Source organism: Elephas maximus, chromosome 15, assembly GCF_024166365.1.
Source record: "Elephas maximus indicus isolate mEleMax1 chromosome 15, mEleMax1 primary haplotype, whole genome shotgun sequence".
Lineage (NCBI taxonomy): Eukaryota > Metazoa > Chordata > Mammalia > Proboscidea > Elephantidae > Elephas > Elephas maximus.
Genome location: NC_064833.1, coordinates 44254550 through 44272444, shown reverse-complemented (window position 1 = coordinate 44272444; position 17895 = coordinate 44254550). Strand labels below are relative to the sequence as shown.

Genomic DNA, 17895 nt, shown 5'->3' with positions numbered 1-17895 from the left:
TAAAATTATATAAAAATACATGATTATTTTGAGTATACATCAGGCATTATCATATTAGTGGAATACTAGCAGTAAGATTATTACCAAGTGGAAATATGTGAGTTGGTAAGGACTCTGGTAGGAGGAAGTGATTGTATATAAGTCATTCATACTTACAGGTATCTTTTCTTCTTAATCATTTTATGTCAGTGGCTCTGAATTCAAAGTGAATGTCAGAGTCACCTAAATACCCTGATTTAAAAAAAAAAATACCCTGATACACATGGAAACTGATTGAGCGGGTCTGGGATATATATATCTTCGATGGAGAGCCACTGCGTTACATTTGTATTCTAAAATGAATTTATGGCTATAGATCAAGGTTTTTGATTTAGCATCCATGAATTTATATGCCCCCAAACTACGAAATTTTATCTAAGTTCTAGACAGTAGTCCACCACATCTTTCATCAGATTCCCAAAGGGCTATATAATCCCCACTCTCTCTCACTTATTCCCCTACCCTGTAACCGCTCCAAAAAAAAAAAACTTCAATGATATTCTGTTCTCTAAATACACCTGAACTTAACGTGGTTTCTAAACCTCCAGCAACTCTCTTGTGCTTTGGCTTCTCTCTGCCTTTCCTCTCTAGGTAATCACCTATCTATTGCTTTAATTTTTTCTCAACCAAAAGGTTCTAGCTAACTCTATCAGTAAACTATTATAAATAAAATAGGTATTTTCTAATTCTCTTCTTTAGGACTCTAAGGATAAACGTATATACTAAAACATCTAGGACTGAAATGATTAATAATAGATTTCTTGTCTTTTATTGTTTTCCATTAAGAAAAATAAACTTTCGTGACTTCTCAAAATTTATAATTACTTGGAAGTATACACCACAAAAGACAGAAATCTAACAGATTGGTTCTAGAGAAAAATATATTTCCGATTAAATGATTGACATATGTAATCTAAAATTACACTCAATTCTGCTTTTCTTTTTGGCCTCTTACTCTAATGTCTGAATTTTTCCTTTTAGGGGAAATAAAAAATAATTTAAGTCTCCGTGTACAAAGTTTAGAGCTATTGTTATGAAACATCACTAGAAAATTCCATTTTTAATTTTATTGCATTCGTTTTTTATTTAAGGGTCTACTGCTGAGCCAGTTTCTCAGTCTTCCACTTCTGATTATCAGTGGGATGTTAGCCGTAATCAACCCTATATCGATGATGAATGGTCTGGGTTAAGTATGTCCTTTTAAAAATTATCAGTTATTTTTTTCAGAATTTTCTTTCTAGAACCCTGAATTCTTTATGTTTTAACTTTAATCCTAATCTCTCAATTTTTAGGTCTTAGCAATATAATGTAATAACCAAATACACTACTTGTAAACTGATCATTGAATACCTGTAGAATTAAAACTAAAGTCATTTTTCATAGCAATTGAGATAATATTTAGACGTGAAGTTTTCCTATAATTCTGTAGTATTTGTAGTTTTTAATTTTTTTGTTTTATTTTAAATGAATGTCCTATTTCTCTTCCTAGTTTTAACAGAGTGAATAGAATATGGCTTCGACTTTTTGAAATTTAAAGTGTGCTCATTTTTGTACTACTAGCTACTTTCTTAGCATAATTATGTTCAGAAAGCTCATACCATGTCATCTTTTTAAAAAGTCTGAGTTTTATTCCCCATAACCCCAAACCTCAGAATTTACTCTTCTCTGAATTTTTATAGCACATCCTTTTCTACTATTAGCACTTAATATCCCACCTTGTGAGATTTTCCATTTTGGTCTTTGTAAAAAAAAAAATTTTTTTTTTAACATGTTTTGTTTCTCCAAATAAATTTGAAACCTTCCGAAGATAGGAGCTATCCCTTACTCTTGTATACTTACTACTTGCTGCGGTGTTTTATACGTTTAGTAATAGTAATAACGGTAATAAAAGCAAACACCAGCCACTGTTCCAAGTCATTTTATGTATTATTTATTTAATGCTAATAGCATACTATGAGGTAAGTTTGTTTTGTTTTTCCTCCACACTTTCCAGAAGAAACTGAGGCAAAGAAATTTATGTAACTTGTTCCAGGCCATTCAGCTAGTTAGGTGGTGGAGGTGATATTCAAACCCTGGTAGTTTGGCACTATGTGGTATATATAGCCTTGGTGATGATTGTAAATTATGAAGTAAGCTTGCAACTCAATACATAAGTAGTCTGGGTGAAGCAGAATTCTTACAGGTTGAGGGAGTTGAGGTTGAAAAGGTAGACTAGGGACACATTGTGAAAAATCTTGAATTGCTGGCTAAAGATTAGGAAGTGCGGGAGTTGGAGAAGTACTGGCTGAGTTCCAGTCCTGACTGTAAAGCATAATACCTCATATGGGTTGGGCTTTGTCACTTATCTTACAATCTGTATGTATTCAGCTCTATAATGGAGCTAATAATCTGTTATATTTACTTCCATAGGTGGTTGTGAGATTTTAAAAAGATTATGAATGAACATGAAGCTCTTTGTAAATTATAAAGTATTATATAAATCCAAGGTGTTTTTAGGAATAATGATCAGTGTGCTGATTAGAATTGAAGAGTGACTGTAAGAATAATAGAAGCCATTATAGAAAAATAGCACTGAGGTATGTTAGGCGGCTGTGGGTTGAGGCTGAGGAAAATTGCAAACAGGGCTCAAGGCTTCTCCACTTGTATAGAATAGCTCCACTTTTGTCTTATCTGTGTTAGAATTCTTTGAACGTGAAAAACACGATTGGCTGCTGAAATTAAAGATTGAAAATATGTATGTGTGTGTGTATATATATGTATCCCTAAGATTTTGTAATTAAAGTAACATGTATCAAGAACACCATCTCTGTTACACTGTATTGGCAGTCTTTTTGGTCCAAACCTTCTCTTTAATTTCATTTTCTCTGAATTTTATTTTTGCAGTCTTTAATGTGGCTGTTTTGGTGGCCAATGACTATAATTGTTACTTCTGAATTTGAAGAATACATGATTTAGTATGCAAGCATGCATATTTGATATTACTAATTCATAAAGTTTATTATATTAGCTTTACCTTTACAATGTGATTAATGTATCACCTCTCTGGTTTGAGGCATAAACATCATCATTTAACAAAAAGGCATTGAATTTGCCCTAGCACTTGAATATGAATAAAAAAGAAGAGATACTAAGGTACGAAGATAACATTTTGGCTTAAACATTTTTTAAAGACACATGTTAATCTATCCATTATCTTTACGGTAAAGGAAAAATATCATTACAACCCCTATAAAAAGTAAGATTTTTAATAAAACTTAATCCTCATTGGCACACAGGAGTGACTGAATAGTGTAGCATATAGTACTAGTGAATGGAATAGTATTTGAATAATGTAACAGATATGAACAAATAGTGTAGCATAGTGAAGTGGTTAGGATCATGAGCTTTGAGAATAGACCTCTTGGATTTGAAACCCAGCTCCCTTGCCCTTGAGCAAGTTACATCATCTCTCTATACCTTGGTTTCATCATCTATAAAATGAGAAAAATAATAGTTCGTCCCCACAGCATTGTTGAGAGAGTCAAATGAGTTAAAATGTATAAAGTGCTTAGAACAGTACCTGGTATACAGTAAATATTCAGTAAGTCCTACTGGTGCTGTTGCTGTTACTCCTCCCCTAGTGGCAAAATCAGGAGTCGTAGTGACGCAGTGGTTAAAGAGCTTGGCTGCTAACCAAAAGGTCTGTGGTTCGAACCAGCCAACCACCCTGCGGGAGAAAAGACCTGGCAGCCTGCTCCCATAAAGATTACAGTCTTGGAAACCCTGTGGGGCAGTTCTGCTCTGTCCTGTAGGTTTGCTCTGAGTTGGAATCGACCTGACGGCCATGGATTTGGTTTTGGTTTAGTTTTAATGGCAAAAATAATAATCTCCTTAGTGGTGTTAATTAATATTGTCTGTTAAACACTGGAGAATGCCTTTCTAGAATAATTGTTTTTGTCTTATTAAAGTTAGTGCTGAATTAAATTCTGACAGGAAATAGCTGATAATCATTTTCTTACTCTGAGGTAAAATAAAGACTAACAATGAGATGCTTAAACTTAAAACATTATTAAATAGCAAGTTAAATAGAGACAAATTTCTTACCATATTGAAAAAACTCATCGGGCTCTTTGAAAAGACAGACTGGCAGACTAATGGGAGAATTTTGAGTAATGAGAAATTACTCTATTTAAAAATGGGGAGAACTATAATTTGAATCATTTCAAAGGGAACTATGTCTAAGAAGTTTATTCGCAAATTAAGCCCATGAATCTGGTGGCAATTACTAGGTTCAGGTGATTGATCTGTTGTTTGAAAATATTATTTGATTTATCTGATCCCACTTAATAAAAAAATTAAAACCCTGAACCTAATAACATGGAACAATCACCCTAAGGCTTTATGAAGTCAATAGATTTGTCCCTTTATTAATGTTCTTATAGAAGTTAAACCATAGGCCACAGTTTCTCCCCAAACTTAGTAGTTGCTTCTTTTCTGGCAAGTGGCCTTGGAGACATGACTTACGAACAAATAATATCCCAAACCCGGATTTTTTATTTGGGAGATTTAAGCTAAACCAGTGTGACAGAAGTGATGTGTCAGGATTGTGAGGAATAAATTCTCATTATATGTGCCTGATGGCTTAGAAGCTGGCTTTCTAACGTTAATGTTACCAGTGATACATAAAAACAGTAATACCACTTACTGAGCATTTGCTACATTGTTATGAACTGCTTTACCTGTATCTCTCATAATCCTCTGGGTTATCCTATGAGGTTGATATGTGGCCCATTAAGATTGAGAAACTTGGCCCAAGTCACATACTTATTACATAGTAGAGCAATATTCAAATGTGGATTTGTTTGACCTTAATGCCCATGCTCTTAACCTCACAGAGATTTCCCCTTTGTAACACATTGCATACTTGTAAGCACTTGTTCAGTGTTTTTCCCTCACTAGACTGTAAATTCTTATCTTTTCAACTTCTCCAGTCCTCTACTAGATTAGCCCCTCTTCTGTTTCCATGACCCATGATAGAATCTATCATTCTGTACTTACTTTTGTCTATTGTCCTTAACCTTTCTCCATCCCAGGATAGACTCCGCTCCGTGTCGGGAGGGATCATTTTTGTATATCTGGCACCTGCCTACAAGATAACATATAGATTAACACCTGCCTTTAATAGTCCTAGCACATAGTAAGTGCTTAGGAAGAGATGTATAGATAAAATTCTTATAATACTACTATTGAGATATAGCTATTATAAACATGTTATTTTCTTTTATTTCTTTGTCACATATAAATCTGGGATTATACTGTCCAGACAGTTGTGTGTGTGTGTGTTTTTCCTGTGAACATTTTTCCAGATTCTTCCAAAACATGGGTTTTAAAGCCTTCATGATGGTGTATCATAATACCTCCTCTTTAAGGAAAAAGTAATACAGAGTTCACCTAGAAAAATAAGAATGACGAAAATAAGTAATGCAGGCAGATTTGTCCTTCTAGATGCTAAAATTATTACAAAGTTATATTACATATGACACTATCCCAAGAATAGATGAGTGGAATAGAACAGAAATTTCAGAAACAGACTAACAGGTACATGAAAGAATTTAGTATTTGCTAAAAGTGACGTTTGATGTGAGTGGGAAATAGTTGGATTTTTCGGTTAAGCAATTTTAGAACAACTTGTTAATCATTTGGAAATAAATCCTAACCTCAAACCGTTGTAAATGAAACCTGACTATAAGTGTGTATTACAGGAGTATGTATATGGGAATGTATGGTGTGAGGGGAGAAGAAGGAAGAATTAATTTTGAGAGCTGCGTATTTAGCCAAAGTAAAGCCTATAGGATCGTTTTCCCTTTTAGGATAAGCCAATGATAGCTTCCTAAAAGAGAGAGAATTTAGTCCCTCCTGGAGTGAGAGAAACAGATTTGATTTGAAAGTCTGGAATAATAATTCATTCTTGAAAATAAGATGAATAAAGCCCTGAAAGTGACTCAAATACTTTTGAAATGGTCCAATTAAAGGAGCATTATATAAGTTAAAAAATGTAGGGTGGTACAGGTTAAGTTATTAAAAGAGGAGAAAAAGAAGAGGTTAAATGTTCCGTCGTGACTTGGTGAATTTGAAGAGAAACCTAATCTTGAAACGCTCATAAGAAAGGGTAGGTATATGACAAGTAGAGTTATAATTTTGGCACTGCTGTTAAAGATTGACTAATTCTGGAGCCTAGAAAATAAATCCGTTACAAAAATCTTGAAATAATCAGGACAAAAAAAAGACACCAACTCCTAGACCAAGTTACAGATTTGTAGTGAAAAGAGAGCAGATACAGGAGACAGATAAAGAAAGCAGGGAGAGTGGAATTGAAAGGTTAATTTTAAGTTTTCTGGAGTTTCTTAGAAATTCAGTTTAATTAACCATATAATAGGCCTAGCAGAAGTTGGGATGAAGGTTTTTACCATCATTTTATTGGGTTTTTCCCCTAGCCCTTAAAATGTACTTGGGAAAAAAAAAAAAAAACAGTAGTTTTCAAATTCCAGTTTAGTTCAACTTAGAGAATTTTATTTTTTGCATTTGGTTTGTGGTTGATGCCTAATTCACACTTCTGAATTATAGATGGTCTGTCATCTGCTGATCCCAGCTCTGATTGGAATGCACCAGCAGAAGAGTGGGGGAACTGGGTAGATGAAGAAAGGGCTTCACTTCTAAAATCCCAGGAACCAATTCCTGATGATCAAAAAGTGAGTAAACAGAGTGGTTGGTGTGTTTTTAGTCTTTATACTTCATAATTCCCATGAGAAAGGATTTACTTCTATATTAACAATTATTATGTTCCTTGGTCACTGAAGAGTACAGTAATCCTTTATGTTTTCTGTCCTCAATCTTTGGAGCATGTGGTTCATGATTTACCTCTTTAGATGCAGAGGATTTACATCCAGAGAGAATACAGGAGAAAAGCTAGTTAATTGGGGGAAAGATCGTTAGTTCAGTTTGGGTATGTTAAATGTGGGATGTTTTGTAGATATACCTAACAGAAGTCGAATATACGAACAGGTTAGAGCTTAGGGAGGATATCTTTGTAAATTATTAGCATGTGTTTGTTAAAACTATGAGGCTGGGTGAAATATCTAGGAAACATCTTTAGAGTTGAAAAGAGCATTGGAATGAGCGTAGACATCTGAGGAACTCTCAACTTTGCAGGAGTGAGAAACCCCATGGACGGGACTGAGGGAGGAGAGTTCTGGGTCATGGAGGCTGAGGCAATTAGGAAGAGGCAGCGATCAACAGCATCAGAAGCAACAGAGGGGTTAGTAATGTTAGGACTGAAAAATATCATTGGATTTGCTCCTTGGTAATTTACCAAGAGCAACTTTGTTAGAAATTTTGGAATAGAAACCATGTTGCAGTAAGTTGAGTAATAACAAGTATGAGTTTGTTTTTGTTTTTTAAGAAAGTTTTCCTATGAATGGAGGAGATAGTGGTTAACAGCAATGTGTGGTAGGTAGCAGGAGTGTTTTGTGAGGGGTTGTTTGTATTTTAATGATTGGAGAAGTTCTAGGATAGGGGGCTGGCAGACTTTCTGTTAAAGGGCCATATAGTGTGACTCAGCTAGCTATTCAACTCTGATACGGTAATGCAAAAGCAGCTGTAGACACTACGGAAAGAATGGGTTTGGCTGTGTTCTAGTAAGACTTTATTTACAAGGACTGGGTTTGCAGTTTGTAGACTCCTGCTTTAGCTTATCTGTAGACAAAAGGAAAATGGTGTAGAAGAAAGTATAAAAAAAAAAAAATTATGTTTAAGTAAAAATTCATTAAACATAAATGAAAGAAAAGGTTTAACTAATAGTAGGGTAAGGTCCTGGAAGAGGCAGTAGGGGAATGGGAGCCCTAGGTACAAGTGGATCAGTTGAACTTTAGTAGGATATAGCACCTTTCATTTTTGGAGACCAGAGAAAGAGAGGGACTAGTAGGTTAGGGGTATAAATAAATGTAGGGAGAGACAGTTGGCAGGCAGTATGAAAGTCAAGGGGAAAAATGAGTTTTTGACTGGACCTACAAAAGCTTCCTAGTACAGTACCTTAACACACAGTAACCATTCAAATATTTGTTGAATGCTTAGTGGACGTAACAGCCGTTAAGTCTTCATTTCTCCAGTTAGAACTTCTCCGTGCTGATCATCAGAATTAAAAAGTAGATCCACTCAGTGAAGTAAGACTTGATCACACATCAAAGCAATTCTTTTTCTGACTGTATTTAGCAATCATCATGTACATTTCTAAGCAAAAATGGGACATTATCTAAATGGCCTGTCAGTTGGGGAATGGAGAAATAAAGTATGGTATGTTTGTGCAGTGGCATATTATACAGAAGTTAAAAACTAATGAAATAAAGCTACATTAATATCAGTGTGGATAGAATTTTGAAAATGCTGAATGACGAAGATCAGTTACAGGAAGTATGATGCCAGTTATGTAAAAATTTTTATGTGGATTTGCATAAATTTATAGAAAAATTGGTTGGTTGGACACAGAAGATAGATGGTCATAAAAATAAGTTACCTTTAGGAAAATAGGGTGAAAATGAGATGGGGTTTAAGGAAACTTTAATTTACCAATAATGTCTTTAATTGTTAAAAATCTAAAATTGTCAAAATGTCCAACATTTATTAAATCCAAAGGGGAGGACACAGATGTTTGGTAGTCTCTCCATGCTTTTAGTATTTTTAAATTTGTTCATTCTTTAAAAAAAAAAAAAAAAAGACTCACACAGCCACAACATTGCTAAATCTTAACTCCAGCCCTTTTATATTAGTTAAAAGATGGTATGGAGTTGATTTCAGACTTCCTCCTATTATCAAAAATAAAGTGTTTTGCCATAGGGAACTACATTTCTTTTATGGTTAGATTATAATGAGCTGAGAAGCAGACTGATGAGTGTGTTATGACCTGATTGTCTTACATTGGATGCTTCTATTCATATGTGTTTTAAGCGTTATTTGAGTATTTTAGAGACCAGAGAAAGAAAGGTACTAACAGGGTAAGGGTATAAATAAATGTCAATAAACTCTTAGTGCTGAAAACTTCTGTGGCAGTTTCTCCACAACTGACAGGCAGGTTGGACTGAAAATCTCTTAGCTTGCTTGCTTGCCTTTTTCTTTTTTTTTTTCTGTAAGCTATTTGTTCGTAAAACCTCCAGAATCATTAAAATGACCATGATGCTGAGCAGATAAATAGCAGTTACCCACATCATCTCTTCCTCTAAAGATAGTCTGGTAACCTAGGCTGTCATTTTCCATAGTGAGTTCAACCACAGGGTATATGTGAAAAAGTATCATGAATGCTAATTTAACAATCCTAATTTACCAGGTATTTTTATTGTTACTTTAAAGACATTTTGTTATATTTAAAGACATTTCTTCTCAAGTTCAAGTTTTTTTAATTAAACATTAAACAGGTTATCGCACATTCACGTGCAGTTGTAAGAAGTAATACAGCAAGATTCCCTGTATCCAGTAGATTGCCCTGCTGGTAACATCTTGAAAAACTGTAGTTCAGTATCACAACCAGGATGTTGACATTGATACAGTCATGATACAGAACATTTCCATCACCAAAAGGATCCCTTAAATTGCCCGTTTAAAGCCACACGTCTTCCCTCCCATCTTCACACCCTCCATAACCCGAGGCAACCGGTACTCTTGTCTCTGTTTCTATAATTTTATAATTTCAAGAATGTTATATGAATGGAATCATACAGTATATAACCTTTTAGGATTGGTTTATCTCACTTGCATAATTTTCTTGTCTGTTCATCCAGGTTATTGTGTGTATCACTGGTTCCTTCTTCTTCACTGCTAAGTGGTATTCCATGATCTGGATGTTCCTCAGTTTAATGATTCATCAGTTGAAGGACATCTGGGTTGTTCCCAGATTTCGGCTATTACAAATAAAACTGCTGTGCACATTCGTGTTCAGTTTTTTGTGTGAACACAAGCCTTCATTTCTCTGGCAGAAGTGCCTAGGAGTGCAATTGCTAGAATCTATAGGGGTTACATATTTAGCTCTTTAAGAAACTACCAAACTCTTTTCCAGAGTGACTGTACCATTTTACACACCTGCTGGCAATCCAGTTTCTCTGCATCCTCACAAGCATTTGGTATTGTCACTATTTTTCATTTTAGCTGTTCTGATAGGTACCTTAGTGGTAGCTAGTTTAATTTGTATTTCCCTAGTGGCTAATGATATTGAACATCTTTCTGTTTGCTTTGTTGCCACTGTATATCCTCTGGTGAACTACTGGTTTGTGTCTTTTGCACATTTTCTTATTGGATTGTTTGTTTTTTTTTACTTTTGAGTTTTGTGTTTTCTTTATATGTTCTAAATACTAGTCCTTTGTTGGATATATGGTTTACAAACATTTTTCCCACTCTATAGCTTGCCATTTCATTCCCATAGCAGGGCAAATATAAATGTAATGCAAGTAGCTCTGCATTTAAAAGCTACAATAAAACAAAGAGAACTCTCCGTCCAGTGCCTTCTTAAAACACCAGGGTTTGCACAGTTCTCTAATTGATCTTGTAATGAATAATAAAAGACATGGGAAAAGCAGCCTATTATGAACAATAAGAGGATGGTGCATCCATGTATTGTTATTCCATAAATGTGTAATATTAGATCAGTTTTATTATTTGTTACTAATTCTTATTTAGAATTTGGGGGACAAAGAATGAATCTAATGGATGAAATTATTCCATAATTTCTGAATAATGAAAACTTAACCAGTTGGCTCACTTTTAATATTTTACACTTTTAACAATAGGTGTCTGATGATGATAAAGAAAAAGGAGAGGGAGCTCTTCAAGCTGGGAAATCTAAGAAGAAAAAGAAGAAAAAGAAGAAGCAAGGTGAAGATAACTCTCTTGCACAGGTAAGAATATCAAAACAACAAATATTCATTAAGCACTGAAAATATGTAGAGATAATATGCAAACACTAAGAATATGATGAGATGAAAGTCACAGTGTGAGAAATCAGACTTTGTTGAAAATAATTTGAAAAATCACAGAATGTTTTAAAGAAAATTCCATATTACTCAACTTATTTTTGATTATAATGGTGCACAACATTTCACACATAAAAAAATTTGCTTTGAGTAACTGAATGGTAACGTTCAGTGCGATTAGAAAAACCACATAACAAGTGGGGTTTTTCGTATGACGTTGTTTTTGCTGGCTGTTCCACTTAGTATCTTTCCTGCTTTTTTAACTTCTCATCAACAGACGCTAGCTGTTCGTGCCCTTTCTACTGTGTAAGCTTAATTTACCTAGAAAATTCACTTATATGTAAACATTTCACTTGTTGAAGAAATTATTAAGCAAAATGCTGTTCTAAAGTCTTAGTTAAGTATCCACTAGTTCACTGTGTACTTTTTGAAAAATAGAAGATACACTAGTTTAATTTACTCTGTGTTGGTTTAGTAAGTTAGGATGGTTCCCATTTAAAGGCGGGGTGTTTTTTGTCTTTTTTAAAATTCACAACTGATTTAAAAACCTTGGAAAGCCAAGGCAATGACTGTGTACAAAATGTTCATATGTATTATATATCTTCGAGTAATTATTTTTATATCATCTCTTTTTAAGCTGTTGAGCAGCTTCTGAAACGAAATTATTGGGACATCTTCTGGATATTAGTACAAATGCCAAGTAGATTTTAATTACAAAAGAATTGACTACTTTTCTCTGTAGGACACAGAAGAATTAGAAAAAGAGGTTAGAGAAGAGCTTCCAGTGAATACCTCTAAAGCTCGTCCAAAACAGGAAAAAGCTTTTTCTTTGAAGACCATAAGCACTAGTGAAGCAGCTGAAGTGCTCGTCAAAAATAGCCAGGTACATAATAAAGTCTATTAAGAAAACATTCTACATCGCACTTGGAGAGTGGTGTCTGGGGTCTTAAACGCTAGCAAGTGGCCGGCCATCTAAGATGCATCAATTGGTCTCAACCCACCTGGAGCAAAGGAGAATGAAGAACAGCAAAGACACAGGATAGTTATGAGTCCAAGAGAGAGAAAGGGCCACATATGCCAGAGGCTACATTAGCCTGAGACCAGAAGAACTAGATGGTACCCGGCTACAACCGATGACTGCCCTGACAGGGAACACAGCAGAGAACCCCTGAGGGAGCAGGAGAGCAGTGGGATGCAGACCCCAAATTCTCATAAAAAGACCAGACTTAATGGTCTGACTGAGATTAGAATGATCCCGGAGGTCATGGTCCCCAGACCTTCTATTAGCCCAAGACAGGAACCATTCCTAAAGTTAACTCTTCAGACAGGGATTGGACTAGACTATGGGATAGACTGATACTGGTGAAGAATGAGCTTCTTGGATCAAGTAGACACGTGAGACGATGTTGGCTTGTCCTGTCTGAAGGGGGGATGAGAGGGTAGAGAGGGTCAGAAGCTGGCTGAATGGACTTGAAAAGAAATAGAGTAGGGAAGGAGTGTACAGTTTCATTAGGGGGAGAGCAATTAGGAGTATATAGCAGGGTGTTTATAAACTTTTGTATGAGAGTCCGACCTTGGTTTGTAAACTTTCATTTAAAGTACAATAAAAAAAAAAATAGCCAGGTAATTTTTCTATATTCAAGGAACAAAGTTTTGACAATTTGAGAATTGTATTCTGATATTTTATCAAAGCACTGTACTAAGCATTTTAAATACACTAATGCTCATGACAACCCAAGAAAAAAGTAGGACGCCTTAGAGCCACTAGACTATATTTTCTGCTATTAAATATCTGGGCATACAAGGGATAGACAGCTTAGAGAAAATATAATTGGTTGCATTTTCCCCAAAGCATATACATTATGTAACTATGATTCTCAAATCATGTGCATTCTATGGAAAATACTGATGAATCAGAGGAACCACTTTACAAAAGGTCTAGACCAATGACAAAGACCATGGCTCTTCTATATCTGATTTCTGGTTGGGTAAATTACACCATATCAAAGTATGTTAAATTCTGCTTTAGTCGCCCGTGATTTACTCATTCAAAAAAAATTTATTGGGAAACTAATATGTGTCACACACTATTGGAGGTGCTGGAAAGCCTAGAAGAACAACGAGCAAGAGAAACATTACTTAGCCTTGTTTCTGCGTTCAGAATAATGATCACAGGTTAAAAAAAAAAAAAAAGCTAAAGGATAAAATGATCTCTGAGCTGTTACAGCCTCAGGACACGCCAAATATTAGAGTTTCTGTCATTACCTGGTCCTGACCACTCATTAACAGTGATACCTCAGTGAGGCAACTCAGTTAGTTTACCTCTTTCCTGCTCCCAACTGGGGAGAAGGAATAAGGCTCAAGTATGCCCTAAGCATTCTCATTTCACTACCAGACTGGATAAAATTCTGAATGTTTGGACCTGAGATTACTAGCTGTTGTAATCAGTAAGACTGGTGGCCACAGTCTGCTTTTGTATGTGGCAGGACTTCGAACTGGTTCTGTCAGGTTCAGTCGTGGCTTAGGAAGCATCACCTGAACAGACTCATGTTTTTAAAGTTACAGTGAATGGGAAAGATGTCCGGAAAGGGAAAAATTACAGATGGAAGTCTGCTAGACACTTAATTTCCCTCTTAGAGAACAAGAGCAATGTAGTATTGATAGCAACCAGATCTCTTGCTTTCGGATTTTGAGCCCAGTCTAAAGCAGCACTGCCCAGCTGAGGATGGAGGTGCCCCATTCACGGATGGTGGCCGACTGAGCTGCTTTGAATGTGTGCCGCTGTCTTGCAGTCCTGCCAATAATCCAGCCTCGTGCATCAGGCTCCTGAAAGGGCTCACTATGCCCCTCCTGAATCTCCCATTCTAGGACATCAACCTGTAATTTTTCCAATTCTGGTACTGCTAAATTGTAAAACTTCAGGTCTGTACCTGTTTTGTCAGCCATGACTGAACTGGTTCGAACCAGCTCAAAGCCCTGGTATGGGGCCACCTTTTTCCTTAGTTGGGAAACTGAAGCTATTGCTGGTGCTGTTTGGGATAATATTCTCAGTGCTCATCCTACCTCTTTGGAAGGAGAAGAGGTGGTATTACCTACCGGTAGTTGAGAAATTAACTATTTTTCGTTTTGTTTTTCACACAAAAAAGGTTTGAGAAGTTGAGAATTGGTGGGAAATGGGCTTAACTATTGAATCACTAAGGAGCTAAGGATCCCTGGTGGTACAATGGTTATGCGCTCAGTTGCTAACCAGAATGCTGGCAGTTCGAACCCACCCAGCAGCTCCACAAGAGAAAGATCTGCCAGTTTGCTCCCTTAAAGATTACAGCCTAGACTAACTCAAGAAGAAAGACCAGACTTGCTGGCCTGACAGTGGAGAAACCCTGAGAGTATGGCCCCCAGACACCCTTTCAGCTCGATAATGAGGTCACTCCTGAAGTTCACCCTTTAGCCGAAGATTTAACAGGCCCATGGAACAAAACAAGACTAAAGGGGTGCAGCAGCCCTGGGGCAGGGACTGGAAGACAGGAGGGCACAGGAATGCTGGTGTAATAGGGAGCCCAGGGTTGAGAAGGGAGAGTGATGACGTGTCATGGGGTTGTTAACCAGTGTCACAGAACAATGTGTGTACTAACTGATGAGAAACTAGTTTGTTCTGTAAACCTTCATCTAAAGTACAATTAAAAAAAAAAAAAGATTACACTCTAGAAACCCCATAGGACAGTTCTGTTCTGTCACTTAGGGTTGTTACCAGTTGAAATTGACTCAGCGGCACCTGACAACAGCAACATTGAATCACCAACAAATACAAAATCTGGCTATTTATAATGAAAAAGAAAAGTATAAAAGTTAATGCAAATGGGAAGAATTATTCACTCCTGTTTGAGGTTTAGTAGACGTTTTATAGTTTTATACCTGTACCCCTTTTTATCTCAACCTGTATTCGTGAATATTGTAGGTCAGGGTTTATCTAGTTGCATCACTAGAGGGCAGGCATGAATTGCAGCGCTTCTGATGATAAATTATTTAGAAACCGTCTTAGCATTTGCTTGCTGTTAAAAAGCCTTTTGATAATGACTAAAATGTTTAATTTTATTAGGATGTTTCTACAAAAGAAAAACTAACATAGTTTTATTCCAAAATAGCCTATCAAGACTCTTCCACCTGCTGTTTCTATGGAGCCATCTATAATTTTATCAAAAAGTGATTCTGACAAGAGCTCTTCCCAAGTGCCACCGATGCTACAAGAGACAGATAAATCCAAGTCTAATATTAAGCAAAATAGTGTGCCTCCTTCACAGAGTGAGTAATCCTCATTTTTAGTTCTTTGAGTGTTTTATGGGCTGTATTACTTTTTCTTATATAAGTGTTAAAGTTCTGAATTTAGAAGTCTGATGTATTAATATGTCAGCTTTTCCAAAGACTGAGGTCTTTGGAATCTTGTGAACTCAGTTGTTGTGGAGCTGAAATAACTCACGGAGAGAGGAGGACTTCGTACCTGCCTGCTTCTCTGTCTTCTCCCTCTGCTTTCTTCTGTGCTCTTGTTCTGGAGACTGCGCAGTGGTCTATGCCTTTCCCCTTTTCTCTGTTCAGCTACCTTTATCGTCCGTTTTCCCGTTACCGCTCTGATTGGTTACGTTGAGCCATATTAAATGGTGGTTTCTCTAGATCAGAAATAATTGAATATCAGTGATTATAATGTGTTATGATTGAAAGGAAGGGAGGAAAGCAGGCGTAGAATACTTAAGATGAAACTGGGACTTGAACATAAAATTTGAGGCATTACTAGTGGATTTTAGAGCATTTTTTCATTGTCACTACTTTTATATTATTGAGAAAATGTGACTGGTAATAGTACTTACTACCCTTCTAACTTTTTTTTCACTGTTTTCGGTTTTTTTTTGTTGTTGTTCATTCATTTGCTTGCTTGTTTTTTAGCCAAGTCTGAAACTAGCCGGGAATCTCCCAAACAAATAAAAAAGAAGAAAAAAGCCAGACGGGAAACGTGAATATTTTTCCTGAATTGGACATGTGTTTGCAAACACTGTCTTGAAGATTATGCTGTTTATGCAATAATTTGTGAACATGTACAGAGTTTTATATAAATTTCAACCAATTTTTAAAACAAAACTGTGAACACAGCCACCATAAAAATGGAATCAAAGGAAAGTTAATTTATGAAACTAAAGTCAGCAGAACATACTACAGTGCTGGAAGACACTTGAGAAAGTTTTCAATTTAACAAGAATAATCTTAATTTAAGAATATTATCCTGGTTTTACAACAGTGCCCTGTTTACAACAGATTGTGCCCTATCTCATCTGCAGCTGAGGAATAAAGGATTCTGATTAGAGAGAGGGTTGCCTACAAGTTAGTAGGTACTTCTTGAATCTTATGCACGGAACTTGTACCATTTGAATCTGTTTTATGCTTAAATCAAAGTGCTTTGATCAAGTGCATAATCTGCCATATCTTTACATATTCGTTGGTAACAATTTGTATTAAAGGAATCACAAGTGCGAATAAAAAGTCACTTATCATTTAACTAAACTGTCATAGTTGAGTTTACAGTTTTTAAAAAGTTCTTAAAACATTGAAAATGCAGTTGACACTTATATGGTTTATGAAGTAATTTTTGATAGTTTACATTACTTGAATTGTTCAAAGTACAGTATATTTTAAATTAAAGGTAAACTATATGTAATTGTTTTATACTTTTAAGATTCAGACTCACAATTAATGCTCTTGTTTATGATTTGAAAACTTTTAGGCAAAAGCCAACTTACGTATTTTCTTTCCCTAGCAATTACTTTTTCCACTGTCAGCTCTTTTTAGTTAACTAAGATTTTTTTACTTTAAAAATAAAATCATTCACAAACTAGTTATACAGACAGAACTTTGAGGATTTGATGGAGAATGAAAAACTAGCATCAGACAGCTTTAATTGACATTGTCAAGACCTCCAGTTATCAGGAATACATTTTTTTACTGCCTTAACCTGTAGTGTGTAGAATATGCATCAATTTCCTGAAGGGGATTAGTGTTTTTATAAGAATTTTCATGTAACTATTGCAATTGTGATCAAATAAGGAACATTTCCTGCTTGAAACTGTATTGATTACAATGACGTGTGAGATGTTTCAACTTTTGCAGGCACTGTGTAATTCTATCGTAATAAACTGGCAGGTATCTTTGTAAGTATAAATAGTGCATGCTCAGCCATGTACACTGTATATAGCCTTTACCAAACGTGTTTGACAAGGACCATAATTAACATCACTTAGTGAATTGTGATAAAGAGAAAAAAAGCCATGATTTATTTGATGTAATTGGCTTACTTGTTTTTCTGTGGCACCAAGAATGAAACCGTTTTAACAGCTGTAACCAATGGTACTGATATATCCATCCAATGTTGTCTTTATTATATATGATTGTGGTTTGATAGTATTGTATTGTCAGACTAGGAAAGCTAAAGAAACAAAATGGCTTTAGTTTTGCTGAAGACTGGCCTTATTAATGAACAGCTTTCCTAACAAGCGATATTAACTTTTATGCAGGTGTTAACATCTGTTTCAGGAACATGGCAGTATGTTTACATGTCAGAAGTTTTGTTTAATTCAGTGATACTTTAAGTTGATTTGTTTAAATAAATTCAGCAAATGGATAGCATTGTTTTTATTTGCTTCAATATGGGGATAAATGACAACTAAAGTGCCAGGAATGCATTTCTTCAAATGACTTTATTGTATTAGCTTTACATAGGTGTTGCCTAAATAGATGTGAGGATTCCTAAGTTGCCAGCACTTTGTAAAGGTATCGCAAAGGAGAATTTGCTAGGGAGTCTGTGTGATTTTGGAATGTGCCAAAA

At 35.6% G+C, this 17895-nt stretch overlaps 1 protein-coding gene across 3 annotated transcripts in view; it reads left to right on the top strand.

Moving 5' to 3' along the window:
* MTDH (metadherin) overlaps window positions 1-17691 on the top strand; it is a 60048-nt gene extending 42357 nt beyond the window's left edge. For 2 of the 3 annotated variants that reach the window (XM_049853884.1, XM_049853885.1), the window contains 6 exons: window positions 1131-1229; window positions 6643-6767; window positions 10848-10955; window positions 11773-11913; window positions 15173-15329; window positions 15966-17691. In XM_049853884.1, the coding sequence (XP_049709841.1) occupies window positions 1131-1229; window positions 6643-6767; window positions 10848-10955; window positions 11773-11913; window positions 15173-15329; window positions 15966-16036 (701 nt within the window). In that variant the 3' untranslated portion in view covers window positions 16037-17691. The remainder of the gene's footprint in view (window positions 1-1130; window positions 1230-6642; window positions 6768-10847; window positions 10956-11772; window positions 11914-15172; window positions 15330-15965) is intronic. The other variant, XM_049853886.1, reaches the window with a different exon arrangement.
* The last annotated feature ends 204 nt before the right edge of the window (window positions 17692-17895 follow it).